General features: G+C 41.6%; 1 protein-coding gene across 2 annotated transcripts; it reads left to right on the top strand.

Moving 5' to 3' along the window:
• The first annotated feature begins 5,535 nt into the window (after positions 1–5,535).
• Positions 5,536–12,144, top strand: LOC104408774 (heterochromatin-associated protein MENT-like). 2 transcript variants are annotated; one of them, XM_010018487.1, is made up of 7 exons: positions 5,536–5,703; positions 6,214–6,300; positions 7,869–8,006; positions 8,179–8,296; positions 8,805–8,947; positions 10,684–10,851; positions 11,743–12,144. In XM_010018487.1, exons 1-7 carry the CDS (start codon positions 5,536–5,538, stop codon positions 12,142–12,144), a joined length of 1,224 nt encoding a protein of 407 aa, XP_010016789.1. The 2 variants fall into 2 exon arrangements, with proteins under 2 accessions (XP_010016789.1, XP_010016790.1); XM_010018488.1 differs by lacking the exon at positions 6,214–6,300.
• Positions 12,145–13,017: the final 873 nt, after the last annotated feature.

Genomic DNA, 13,017 nt, shown 5'->3' with positions numbered 1-13,017 from the left:
ATTATTACTTGCTCCCAGACAGCACCCAAGGTGCTGCAGTGTTAACTGCAGTGTTAAAAGCTCAACCTTAAGTGATGTAGCCATATGTACTGAAAGTCTATGTTCTTTTTCTTCCCTCCCAAGTAAGGCAGCACCCAGAAACCACCCTATGCCTCAAAGACCACCCCTCTACTGCTCCTTTCCATTGTCCTAATCAGACAGCCCTCCACAGAAAACAAAGTGCAGAATTTTGCTCCCTTGCATCAAACCTGCTCTTCCGGCTTTGTTATTTGAGAGTAAGGTGGAGCCATAAAAGCTCTCTGCACACAGGCTATCACCCAGCCTTATGCCAAATCTGACTTCAAAGGAAATGCAGTTTGCCCTCTTGAACCTCCCAGAGAGGAAAACTAAACTGCTAGAAATTAAAAAAAAATAATTAATACAAACCCAGAATAATCTCAGAATACTCCTTACCTTCTTCTGTCTTACCACTGTATACAGACACATTACCTTCCTCCTCTCCTGCCCCTGAAGCTTCATGAAAAAACAAGGCAGTGAAGCCAAATAGTCCAGCCCTTAACATTTAATTGCTGACTTCTAATCTCCTTGCATTTTTCCTCATTTTTCTCAACTTTGTAGTTTAAGGTTGACAAGAGTTCCAATCAGCAAAAATGCCAAGAAAACTATAAGCAACATGCCTTCTTGCTACCTTTTATTGATAAGCAATCTAAAACATCAGAATTCAAATCTGCTCCCTCTTTTTAATTTTACCTAATTATACTTGTTTCCTGGCTAATATCTGCACAGCTTCCTTGCTACTTGTATTATTGACCAGTGTATGATTTGCAACTTATGAGTGCATCGCAGCAAAGATAGTCATAGTATTGATAGAAACACCAGTGAGATTTTGTTTGATGCTTTACTTCATAATTTTACCATGATCTGCATATAATACAATAAATTAACTCAGAGTTGTGTTTGTGTTATTTAGGACACTGACTTATCTGGTTCTTTTAAAGCATCCTGTAAGGTGCATGGCTGGAGCATGTTTCCACTCTTGCCATTCCGAGTCAACCACCACATCATCTCAATTGACAAAACTAAGCCACTTTAATACACTAGTGTCTTACTTCCACTAGGCTTCAAAACATTGTTATTCAATGTGTTATTCTAGGCATTTACTAAACATACCTGTCACAACACACTATTAATAAAAAGTCTGACTAGAGCCTATAGCCCAGAAGAGCACCTTCCAAACGTCCCTTTCGTCCATGTAGAACAGTGAACAATCAATGCTGTAATGGCAACTTTGGTTGCCTCCATTGGCTTTGGAGGGCAGCAGTTGTGCTTTTCTGTGGACATAAGGAATAGCAAAAAGTTTTGTAGCCTTTGTGGTACTCTAACCACTCATCAGAGAACATTATCTAAGGCAAGATGTGAATACAGGAGGGAATTTCTGTAAAAAACATTTAGTCTTAGCAAAATTCCACCTCTAACTACAACTCACTCCACCTCCACAAAAGGTATTCTATTTGGAAATACATCTCCACCCAACAAAGAATACCTATATCTTCCCTGTACAAACTGCTGCTTCTACAATCAGTGTCCTCCCTTGCCTGTAACCTTCAGCTCAGGGTTCAGCTGTCTGTCATCCAGGATCCAATTTGATGTAGCCCAGTTGCGTGCTATTGACTCAGCTTTACTAAGAAGTTTGTTGTTTAAGTATGGAAAAGCACACAAAAAAAGGCCATGTAAAACAGGAAAGTAAAAACACACAGAGAGAAGTTATTGTCAGGATAGAATAGGCAGCATAACAAGGCTTCAGGAGGAAAAACACTTGCATAAGGAGGTATAAAAATCTCAATTTTTTAAAAATTAAGAACTGAAAGGCAGTAACTAGCAACATTGAGGCTGAGCCTCTTCTAGGGAGCAGAAAAGACCAGCCCTCCTCCACTTGAGTAATGCGTGGACAGCTAAGACTCATCAGGGTGGTAAGCATGTTAATTCTTAGCCTTGTATCATGTTAATCCTATCTCTCTGCTGTGTGTCTTCAACAATAAGTAATAACGGGGAACTCCTAAACTGTGTATAACCAGTTTGAAGAGTCACTTCATGTAAGAGAAAAAGTTGGCCAAAGAAATGGGAAGAGTTCCATGCCAAACGGATTGAAAGGTCTTTCCATGCTAATTTCTGTGCACCCCCTCTCTCATACCACACTGCAAGGCTCTGCAAAGCAATACCTCTGAAGGGTCTCTGGGGAGCTACAGAACAGTGTCTGCCAGCTGGTGAGAAGTGCAAAGTGTCAAGAAGTGCTTGCTTTTGGTACCAAGCTACTCCCAGTTTCAGCTTTGCTTGGAAGATGATGCCAAAGAGCACACCTTCCAGTGTTCCTGCAGGACACAGCTCAATGGCACTTCCTGCAGAGTAAAAATCTGTACCTGGACTTAGTCTAGCACTGATTTTAAACCGTGCTCCTTTTTACTAGATGTAACTGAAAGAGAACTGATCTTTAATAAATGCCCAAATGGCCCACTCAGAGTGGACCATTTACAGAGTACAGGTATGGGAGTGTCAGGGAGTGTCATCAGACAGACAGAAAGATCTCACATCCATGCTGTGCAAGATGGGGACGAAAGACGGCTTTGAAAAAGACCAAAATTACTTCATCAGTATGCCAGTTTTAGCAAAAGACTTTCTATGACCATTTGTCAGAGGTCAAACCCTTGAGATCAACAGGCCAGTTGTTGTGATGCTGTGAAACTTTGTTCCTACCATTCTGGTTGCAGCAATTCACTATTTCCTCTAGCTATTTCCATTTGGCACAGCAAAACCAAGAGCATCTCTTCTTTGGCCAGTTTGCTCCCCTTTGAAACTCCACTCTCTCTTGCTAAACAGGATCTTGCAGCAGATGGAATATACCACAAGGAGTGACTACACAGTTTGGGTACTCTTTCTTCATTTTCCTGTATTTTTGGCCAATCTTTATAGCTTGTAGTATCACTAACTGATGTTTGTTTTTCTTTCTTATTTATTTAGCTAAAAAATAGACAACAGCAGTTTCAGATGCATAGCAGAAATGTTTCTTAAGCACATAACTGAACATAATAGAGTCTAATGCATTTATAAAGCAAGAAAATAAGACGGATATTCCAGGCACAAAACCTGCACATGCTTAAAACCAAAATGCATAAAAAAAGACGCATGTGTATCATGCCTCTTGAACCATTGTGTGCATACTTACCAGTCAGATTTGAAGTGAATATAAGCACAAAATTGTAATTCTAGTTCAAAATAGGACTTGTACACTTTAAAATGATGCATTTTACACATGGGCGGACTGCAAGCTGGTAATTAGTTTACTCTGCATGTGTCATACTAATGGGCAGAGGCCATTCCTAACTAACCATAAATACAGCAGAAAAGACATATAATGATTGCAAAGCAAATTCATCAATGCAGTTTTAATCTAAGTTACACAGATAAGAGCAAAGTAAACCACGAAAACTGTTAATCAAACTTGTGTAAAGGAATAAATGAGGGAACATGCACATTAATACAAGAAGAGGATGTAGAGAAGAAAAGGGAGGTGCAAACACTTCTACATTTCCAAAACTATTCATTGCCTCACAGACCACCACAGATCCTGACTGAAGACAGATCCTAATTCTTCTCTCCCTCAAGATTTCAGGTAGTGTAAATATTCATATCAAAATAACTAGCTTTACTTTGAAAGTCTTGCAAATTCATGCTAAATTCCTGGAACTAAGTGCTTAAATGGTGGCATAAGAGTCAGGGGAGGGGAGTGCTCATTTTTAACACAAACCGTAGACCTTAGGAAAAGCCTGTGCCAAGGCACAGTGGTCAGAATACAAGCCCAGGTTAGACAAAACCTACATAACCTGAGAGGGCAGAAAGTTTCCTCACCTGTCAGAAGGTCACCAGTCAATTTAGGATCTGAGGACTGAGAACAGGCTGCAGGAGAGAATACCCTCCTGCTGATCCTGGAATTGAGCACACAAGACAACATGACTCTGTAGCACAGTGTTTTGGATGCTCAGCATTGTGTGTATTGGTTCCAGCATTGTGTGTATTGGTTCAAGCATCTACTTCGCTTTTATCAAATAACTACTGGGACAGGTATCCAGACTTTTCCTTTCCCAGATGACTGAAGTGGCTAACAGACCAGTGAACCTCAAAGAAACACACACACGCTCTTTCTTTCAAGTCTGAGAAATGCTTGGTTACTCCATGCAGATTCAGTCCAGGTACACTCTGGGAACAGGAGATAGAGAAGTCAGTTTGAAATTCTTCAGGCAAAAATGTTCAGCTCAGCCCTGTTTCCTAGATATGCTCTGGGAGTATCAGCTTCTCCAGGCACAGCAGTAAGAGAGATCTGATTTGAAGGTCCTAGAAGTGCTTAGGTCTGAGGTAGGCTGCAGAGCATTCACCTCAGGCACTCCTGAGAATGTTTCAGAGCAGTTGTGGAGCCATGGGAGGCTTTGAAATCAAAACTTAAGGATCCCAGAGGCTTTGGGCATCTCTAACACTGCATGACACCTGGCTTTGAGAACAGCAGATTTTGATTTAAGCATGTAAATTGTGAGTGACGATAGATTAAAATGTCCACTTGCTGTTGTTGATCTAATGATTAAGCTTTCACCTGATGTCATCTTCTGACTTCAATACATGTTTTAGTAATCCTTTTACTGGTGAAGACAACAGAAATGTCTGAATTTATCCTAATATTTGTCAACAGTATTAGATTGACATAAAATACGTTAATAAGACCCGGATCTGCATATGGAAAATCAGTTTAATCCTGGGGTTGGTTTGTTTTTGGTTGCTTTAGTTTTGTCCTGTAAAAACATATTTAGAAAAAGAAGTAAAACAAGGATGGAAAAGGTTCTGATCAGCAAGCAGAAAACCAGGGAAAAACTGTTGTTTAGAACACAAACTATTTGGGGCTGTACATAAGATACAAGAGTTTACTTGAAAAATAGTAATTAACAAACCCAGCTACAGCTTCCAAATGTGGGTTTACCTACAAGAAGAAGATATAAAAATCTACAGATCTCTAGTAGCCTTCAAGATACATGTACTGAATCACATGAATTCACCATGCTTTTTCCAGCAGAAAATAATAGCACAGGAAGTTTAAAAAAATAGAAAAAAGCTCAAAGCAGCACAGTGAGAAATGATTGTGTTCCACTCCCTCACAATTGAAGAATTCTGAAACTCAAGGAAACGGGGTTTTGAAACAAGTTTGGTCTGTGAAAACATTTCTAGCTAAAATTGTGCTCATCTGATGAAGCATAAATAAAAAGCTGAGGACACGGAGGAGTGATGGGGAAGGGAAAAATAATGCAAGTCTTAAAAAGAGACCTACTAGATGACCGTAATTGGTCTTTGTGCAGTATTTTACCCATTACAGGGACACCCTCACACTGTATTTGTGAAGGTGCAGGCTATCTCCCACTAGCAGCTTTGTATTTGTCAAAAGAAGTGAAGAATCAGTCATCACCTCTCTCTGACACTCATTTATCTCAGGCTGTATCAATGGAGTCTCTCTCAGTGCCAACCAACAGCTTCACTCTGGACCTCTACAAAAAGCTGAATGAAACTTCCAGAGGCCAAAACATTTTCTTTTCTCCTTGGAGTATTGCAACTGCTCTCGCCATGGTCTACCTGGGTGCAAAAGGTGACACTGCAACCCAGATGGCTGAGGTAAGCTCTGGAATCAGCAGAATATCACTTCGCAAGTTGTTGCCACATAAATTGCATTATTCTTCAGCTTATGTGGAACAGAAAGGAACAACACAGCAGAACATAATGCTGGTACAGGAAATAACCCTGCTCGTGCTGCCAGCAGTAAGACTCTGAAGTGCACTATGCTCTTTGTTGTGTTCAGTCACGATCTGAAAATAAATTCCATGCAGCTAAGCACAAACTGAACATTTATCCAAATAAATTGACCATTTACCTAAATAAATTGATGTTTCAGCCATAATATTGATCTATTATTAAGCAGTGAATGCGACTGAATTCTATATAGCAATGATACAGTTATAGTGTCTAAATAAAGAGTAAGGTCTTGTCCTTAATAACTTTAGTAGACTAACCATCATTGGGCATGACTGGTGAACTGCCATAGAAAACTAACATACTTATATAACCCTTGAGCACATTTATCCTCAAATAACAAGCTGTTTTTATGAACATCTATCATCATCACAGGTTCTTCATTTTAACCAGACTACAAGAGAAGAAAGTTCATCTGAGAAAACAAGGCTTTCTCTGGGGAGTCCAAAGAGAAGAAAAATGGTATTTATTACAACAAAAGACTCAGATAAAAAAAATCTCTGAGATGGGAATAGTTAAATACAACTATTGCTTTAGCCTTTTAACATCTGCTTGTCTTCAGTCTGTATCTACTGTCACACTTCTTAGTAAGAACTATATATAGAAAGAAAAAATGCAAACAAGCAGGCAAAGTTATTGTAAAACTCATGAACTCAGGCCTTCAAAAGCAGAACTGAGACACTAACAGCACTTTGATTTGCCCTAATACCGTCTTACTTGGTTTTAGTTGGACTACGGAAGCACCAACAAATCAGTTGTCCTAATATGCTTAGGACAATTCTATCTCTTACCAGCTTCAGTTTGGGTTTTTTTGCTGTAGTGAAAAACAATTACTGCATTCACACCTGACTCTAGCCCTACACAATAAGCTCCCTTCCACTTTTCTCATTCATGGATGCATCAGGCAAACAAAATTCCCCTTCAAGCTAACATATATTGATTCATCAGCTTGCCGGAGACTTGCCACCAGGGGGAACTGGTTTTTCATCAAATGAACTCCTTAAGCACGGAAAGGCTTGTAAACTCAAACAAGCCATGTTTCTTTAGCACTGAAACTAAAACTAAGTTCAAAGAAACCAGATTAGACAAGCTGGAAACAAAAAAGGGAAGGGAATTATATCACTCTCAGCCTAAATGGCAGGGGATTAATCTTCAAAATGAATCATTACATCCACGTTCATTTTAGCAACTCACCGGCATTCTGAGTTGTAGCAAAGTCTGCCTAATCTGGTCCTTCAGATATTTCCCTCTATTACCTTTCAAGTCTGTTCCCATCCCGTTGCAAAACCCAGCCTCCCCTATTCCATGTCCTCTGGCTACTAAATTCTTTCCTAGGTGTCCTTCCTAGCAGCTGACATCTCAGCATGAGTGAGAAAACACTAGAGCAAGGAATGCCACCCAACCAATGTTATGACAAATCACCATGAGTCAGTGGCACAGACTCTCAGTGTCTCATATGCAGGGCACAGTATACACCATGAAGAAGGAGACTGCACCCAAGCAGCTGGGTAGCAGTTTATTCCTCCATTAGCAAAGCAACAGCTGGCAATAGCTGGTGTGCTCCCTGAGACCATCAATACTGACATCCAGGACAAACTCCCTCCAAAATCTAAATAGTAACAACAAAATTCATGTGAAACAGAGAAAATCTGAATAGTTGGTAAGTCCATGCCCTGACATTAGCATCTGTCAGAACAGAGCACCTCCTCAAAAGCTGCCAGGCTGCACTGGTGGGTCCTTGTAAAACTGAAAATTAGGCCTGACCATGACTGAAATGAGGAGATTCTGCTTCTTGGATCCTCATGTCCCTAAAGGGCAACACAGCACAACAGAAACAGATCATCGCCCTACAGACAGAAAACAATTTGTCCAATTATCCACAGTACTGCAAATGTGTAACACATTAAAAAGAGCTCCATCCCCCAAAACTCCTTTTTAATGAAAACAACCTGGACAATCTAAATAACCACAGCAGATGTGACACATCAGAGACAGAAAAAAATCCATACTAATTGGTGCCTCTTCCCAAGGATCCTGAGTACAAACAAGCTGAAAACATCCACTCTGGCTTCAAGGAGCTCCTGTCTGCCATCAACAAACCCAGCAGTACCTACTTGCTGAAGAGTGCCAACCGACTGTATGAGGAAAAGACCTACCCGTTACTGCCTGTGAGTTTACATCTTTACTTGAGAACATTTTGACATTAAGAGGGATTATCAATAGAGATTATAAAAAATTTCCAAGTGATAAGACTGTGGTTTCAGGAGCACACCAGGACAGCCATGTCGGGCCAGCCTTGGACAGACAAGAGGTCCATAATTTTTCAATTTTATCTTTCAGAAATTCTTACAGCTCATTAGAAGCTATTACAATGCAAAGCCACGAGCTGTAAACTTTAAGACAGCTGCAGAGCAAGCCAGAGTACAAATCAATACTTGGGTTGAAAATGAAACTGAGAGTAAGTACCACTCTGGTGGCTTTTTCTAGTCTAGCTTTCAAATAATTTGTATTTCCACATTTATTGCTCTTGTAGTCTTGAAAACTCAGGGGATGTGATGCGCAAAGCACAATTACATAGCTTAAAGAATGTCTCTCGCCAAACTGATGGTCCTTCCCCTGATTCTTCATGCCATAGCCTCTTCTGAGTTATTTCTGTTCGGAGGAAGGCACAGGTAGATACTGATAGGCTTCACTCTGATTAGTGAGGGGTTTACTTCTGCTTTCTTCAGCTGCCTGCAACGAACTTCACAGAATATCCAAGCTATTCCACTTTACCCACTTTACAATGCCATTTACTGTCATAATTGCAATACATATAGATATACGTCAAAAGCCAATGTACACTAAAAACTCCTCCCAAATGCAAACATTTTTGTTAGAGAGGTAGGCATAGAGAAGGCACAATTAAAATTGGTGAGTTATATAGTCCCACTGAAATAACATTTCTATTTGTCTGATTTTTGAAGGGAAAATACAGGATCTGCTGCCTGCAGGATCTCTCAATTCTTGCACTGTGTTGGTCTTGGTAAATGCCATTTATTTCAGAGGAAATTGGGAAAAGAAATTTCTGGAGAAAAATACCTCTGAGACACCCTTCAGACTGAGCAAGGTAAATTCCTTGTCTATATGCCTGTTGTCATATGTCAATATGTCTATTACCGACGAGCAAGAAACCTTTAAATACTTCACCTGCATTTCATATGCCACTGAAACACTCCTTGTAGCTGGACACATTGTATAAACTCACTAAGAACAGCAACTGTGAAAATAACTCCGTGTTATCTTAATCATGCAAATTCATGAGAATAAGATTTTTAATTAATGGCTCTTCAGTATCAAAACACTTGAGAACACCATGGTTAAATAGCTTAAGGACAAGAGGAAATAAGTATCAAGGTCCCACTTTAAAAAGAGACTGAGTAGCTTTTGAAAGCAATACTGATACAACTACTGCTCTTTTCTGTTTTTGAGACACAGTCTATACTCTGAGTTCAAGCAAACTGAATAAGCTGTTCATCCCTCACATGCTCTGGGTGTGGCATAAAACCTCAGAGGGAATTGTCATGGGATTGTCATTTTACCTGAGTGCATGAGGATGATGTATTCAGCATACATGGAGGGCATGTTATTGAGCTGACAGTATTTAATGCACTGATGATTCACAGTAGCTGACTGCATGCAGATTTTTTGATTGCGTTAAAGACAAGCAAAATTATTTGTCGGTGGGAAGTATCTTGTTTGACATAGATTATGAGTGCAAACACCTTTTGTGTGCCAGGCAAGGTGAAGCAATTATGTCAATGTGTGACTGTGTACCTACCTACTATGCTACATGTGTGGTTTTAGGATCTGTCATGGTACATGATTGTGGTGGGTTGACCAGGTAGGTGCCCATCAAGCCTCTTTATCACACCACCTCTCAATGAGACAGAGAGAAAAAACAGGATGAAAAGCTCTTGGGCCAAGATAAAGACAGGGAGATGATTACCATCCTGGGCAAAAATGCCTTGGCTTAAGGAAATTAATTTATTGCAAATTAATCCGAGTAGGTTAATAAGAATTAAGACCAAATATAAAACACCTTCCCTGACTCCTCCCTTCTTTCAGGCTCAACTTTACTCCAAACTCTTCTATCTATCCCCCAAAGGCAGTGCAGAGCGATGGGGAATAGAGATAGCAGTCAGTTCGTCACACGTCTCTGCTGCTCCTTTCTCATGCTTTTTTGCTCATGTGGAGACCCCCTCATGGGATATAGTCATTCATGTCCAGTGTGAGTCCTTCCCATAGGCTGCAGTTAGTTCTTCATGAACTGCTCCAGCGTGGGTCCCTTCCAGGGGTGCAGCCCTTCAGGCACAGACTGCTCCATCGTGGGTCCCCTGCGGGTTGCCAGCAAACCTGCTCCAGCATGGGCTCCTCTTTCCACGAGGCCACAGGTCCTGCAAAGAGCCCGCTCCAGTGTAGGCTTCCCATAGGGTCACAGCCTCCTTTGGGCATTCCCCTGCTCCAGTGTGGGGTCCTCCACAGGCTTCAGGGAGGGTACGTGTTCCACCATGGTCTTTACCACAGTCTGCAGGGGAATCTTTGCTCTGGTGCCTGGAGCATCTCCTTCCCCTCCTTCCTCACTGACCTTGGTGTCTGCAGGGCTGTTTCTCTCTGATATTTTTGTAAGGATCCCAATGACTTTGAAAAGGGCGTACCTGTGATACTGTACAAAGGGTAATGTGTATCCAGATGCTGCTGTGCCTTGTACTTGTTTGCAAATTTTTGCTTTCAGTTCAACAAAGCAAGTAAACTTCCATTTTAAAGAATGAAGTAACACTATTCAACATCTGAATTTTTTCACAGACCAAGACTAAACCAGTACAGATGATGTTTCTGAGAGATACGTTTTTGATACTCCATGAAACAACCATGAAATTCAAAATCATTGAGCTGCCATATGTGGAAAATGAACTTAGCATGTTCATCCTCCTACCAGATGACATCAATGATAACACTACTGGTCTGGAGCTGGTAAAACTGACCTGCTGTTGCATCACATACACTATAAGACAATAATAAAAATAGATTAAAAAAGTGAGGAAGAATGAGCTTCAAAATCATGGTAGAATAGGTTCTGATGTGCGCATACTTTGTTTCATAAACACCATGATTTCCCAGCTCCTAAGCTGAGGGCATCTGATAATATTGCAAACATAGTATTTTACTCATGGATGCATCTAGAAACTATGTCTGCACAACTGGCTTAGACTGTTTTGCATCCTTTTTTCTAATGCCAGAATAGTACAAAGGAAGCAAGGACCAAATCTGAATCACCGTGCTCTAAAATTATCTTCTCCTAAGAGTGGTATTAATTCATTTTTATGTCATTTGCAGTCCAGATTTGTACCTGATATTTTGTGGTGGTTTCTCAACGTAAGCATTGACTATCCTGACCCAGAAGGTATCAACAGCCACTCATGACCACGCCAGGATAAGTTTCAGATTCTAAACAGATCAGGGCAAACATCTCTTTATTTGTACCTCAGGTCCCATGCATTCCACTTATTTCCCACAACCAGGAGAAAAGTTATCCATATACACACACAACAAGAGCTTATCAATATAAGTCACACATTGCAAAAAAGCAATATTCTTCACACCAGGGGAAAAAAAAAAAAAAAAGAATTCACTATGAGGTTTCAGGCCTATACCTCACCACCTTTAAGAAAATAAATACGAGTATAAGTCACTCAGCACTTTGCAGGATTATGCCCTATGAATATGGTGCATGTTCCAGCTGTACCCACTGCTGGTGGCTGGGTTTTGTTTTACATGTTCTTGATGAGTGTTATGACACTGGTATATGCATGTCTTGTCTCTGTCCTTCACACTCCAACTGTTTTCTCCCTCAACTCATTGCAGGTGGAAAGACAGCTGACCTATGAGAAACTGGCTGAATGGACCAAATCAGCCAATATGATGAAAGCTGAAGTGGATCTGTACCTGCCCAAGTTGAAAGTGGAAGAGAATTATGACCTTACATCCACATTGAGCAGCATGGGGATACAAAATGCGTTTGACCCAGTTCAGGCTGATTTTAGGGGGATGTCTGTGAAGAAGGATCTTTTCATCTCGAAAATTATTCACAAAGCTTTTGTGGAGGTCAATGAAGAAGGTACTGAGGCAGCAGCTGCCACAGGTGTCCTGGTGCTGAGATCAAAAGCACCAACGCTGACTTTTAAAGCTGACCACCCTTTTCTCTTCTTCATCAGACACAACAAATCACAAACCATTCTCTTCTTTGGCAGGCTCTGCTCACCCTAGTCAGAGTTACTCGCTGCCCTGCAGAGCCAGAGATGCTTGCTTGCCAGCATAGAGGCAAACCCGAAAGCCTGAAACTCCTGCTGCAACTAGGTGGAGAAGGACCTTGACCCTTAGGGCCAGAGGCATAGCTCCGCCTGTGCCTCCCTCTTACCCTGAAGGGACAACCATGACAGTGCCAAGAGGAGCACACAATGCCTTGCCTCGCCTCCATAAAGCAATCGCAGTTGTCATTCAGACCAGGCCATCAGGGTAGCTCTGTCCTGACTATCACTAGATACGGCGTTTCTACCCCTTCCCCTCTGAGCAGTGCATACAAACACATGTTAACGGAGTCTCTCTCCTCACGCCCATAACTAGAGCCCCTGACCCAAACGTGGTTTCAGCACTTAACTCCCAGCCTGCAGCAATTACACCCTGCTTAGCCCTCGATTAGGTCCTTACATTGCAGCTAGAGGCAGGCCCTCCTCACCCAAGGCCTGTGCCCATCCCCTTGTCTTCCACATCCCAGCCGCAGCTCCGAATTTAACCTCAAATTAGCTTCACGCCACTCCACAGCTTTCCTTAACAGAAAAAATAAATTAAAAACACATGTCTACAGGGACTATTTGCCTCACCCAGACCCGCGGCGGGGGGGGGCGGAGCCTGTACAGCAACAACTAACTTTCGTTCAAAAACCCACTGCTTCAAAACTAATCAGTAACAATTATAACCCCTCATGGGCTGGGGGTGGTTCCTGTCAGCTGTGCCACGAGAGGGAGGCAGAGACGGAAAATCACCTGCTGTGCCCAGGCGAGGCCCAGAGAGATAGATACTAAAGCCGAGGGCGCAGTCGCGCCGCCATCTTGACCGGAGACGGGGCGGGGGTGGGGGTGC

The sequence above is a fragment of the Nestor notabilis genome, unplaced genomic scaffold (genome assembly GCF_000696875.1).
Source record: "Nestor notabilis isolate BGI_N333 unplaced genomic scaffold, ASM69687v1 scaffold2117, whole genome shotgun sequence".
Taxonomy (NCBI): Eukaryota; Metazoa; Chordata; class Aves; order Psittaciformes; family Psittacidae; genus Nestor; species Nestor notabilis.
Note: the sequence above shows the minus strand (reverse complement) of the source record. Positions and strands in the feature narration are given on the sequence as shown.

Coding starts and splice junctions, on each gene's coding strand:
- LOC104408774 (XM_010018487.1), top strand. CDS start 5,536: ATGGAGTCTCTCTCAGTGCCAACCAACAGCTTCACTCTGGACCTCTAC. Junction 6,301..7,868: donor GTCCAAAGAGAAGAAAAATG/GTATTTATTACA, acceptor CCTCTTCCCAAG/GATCCTGAGTACAAACAAGC. Junction 8,948..10,683: donor CACCCTTCAGACTGAGCAAG/GTAAATTCCTTG, acceptor ATTTTTTCACAG/ACCAAGACTAAACCAGTACA.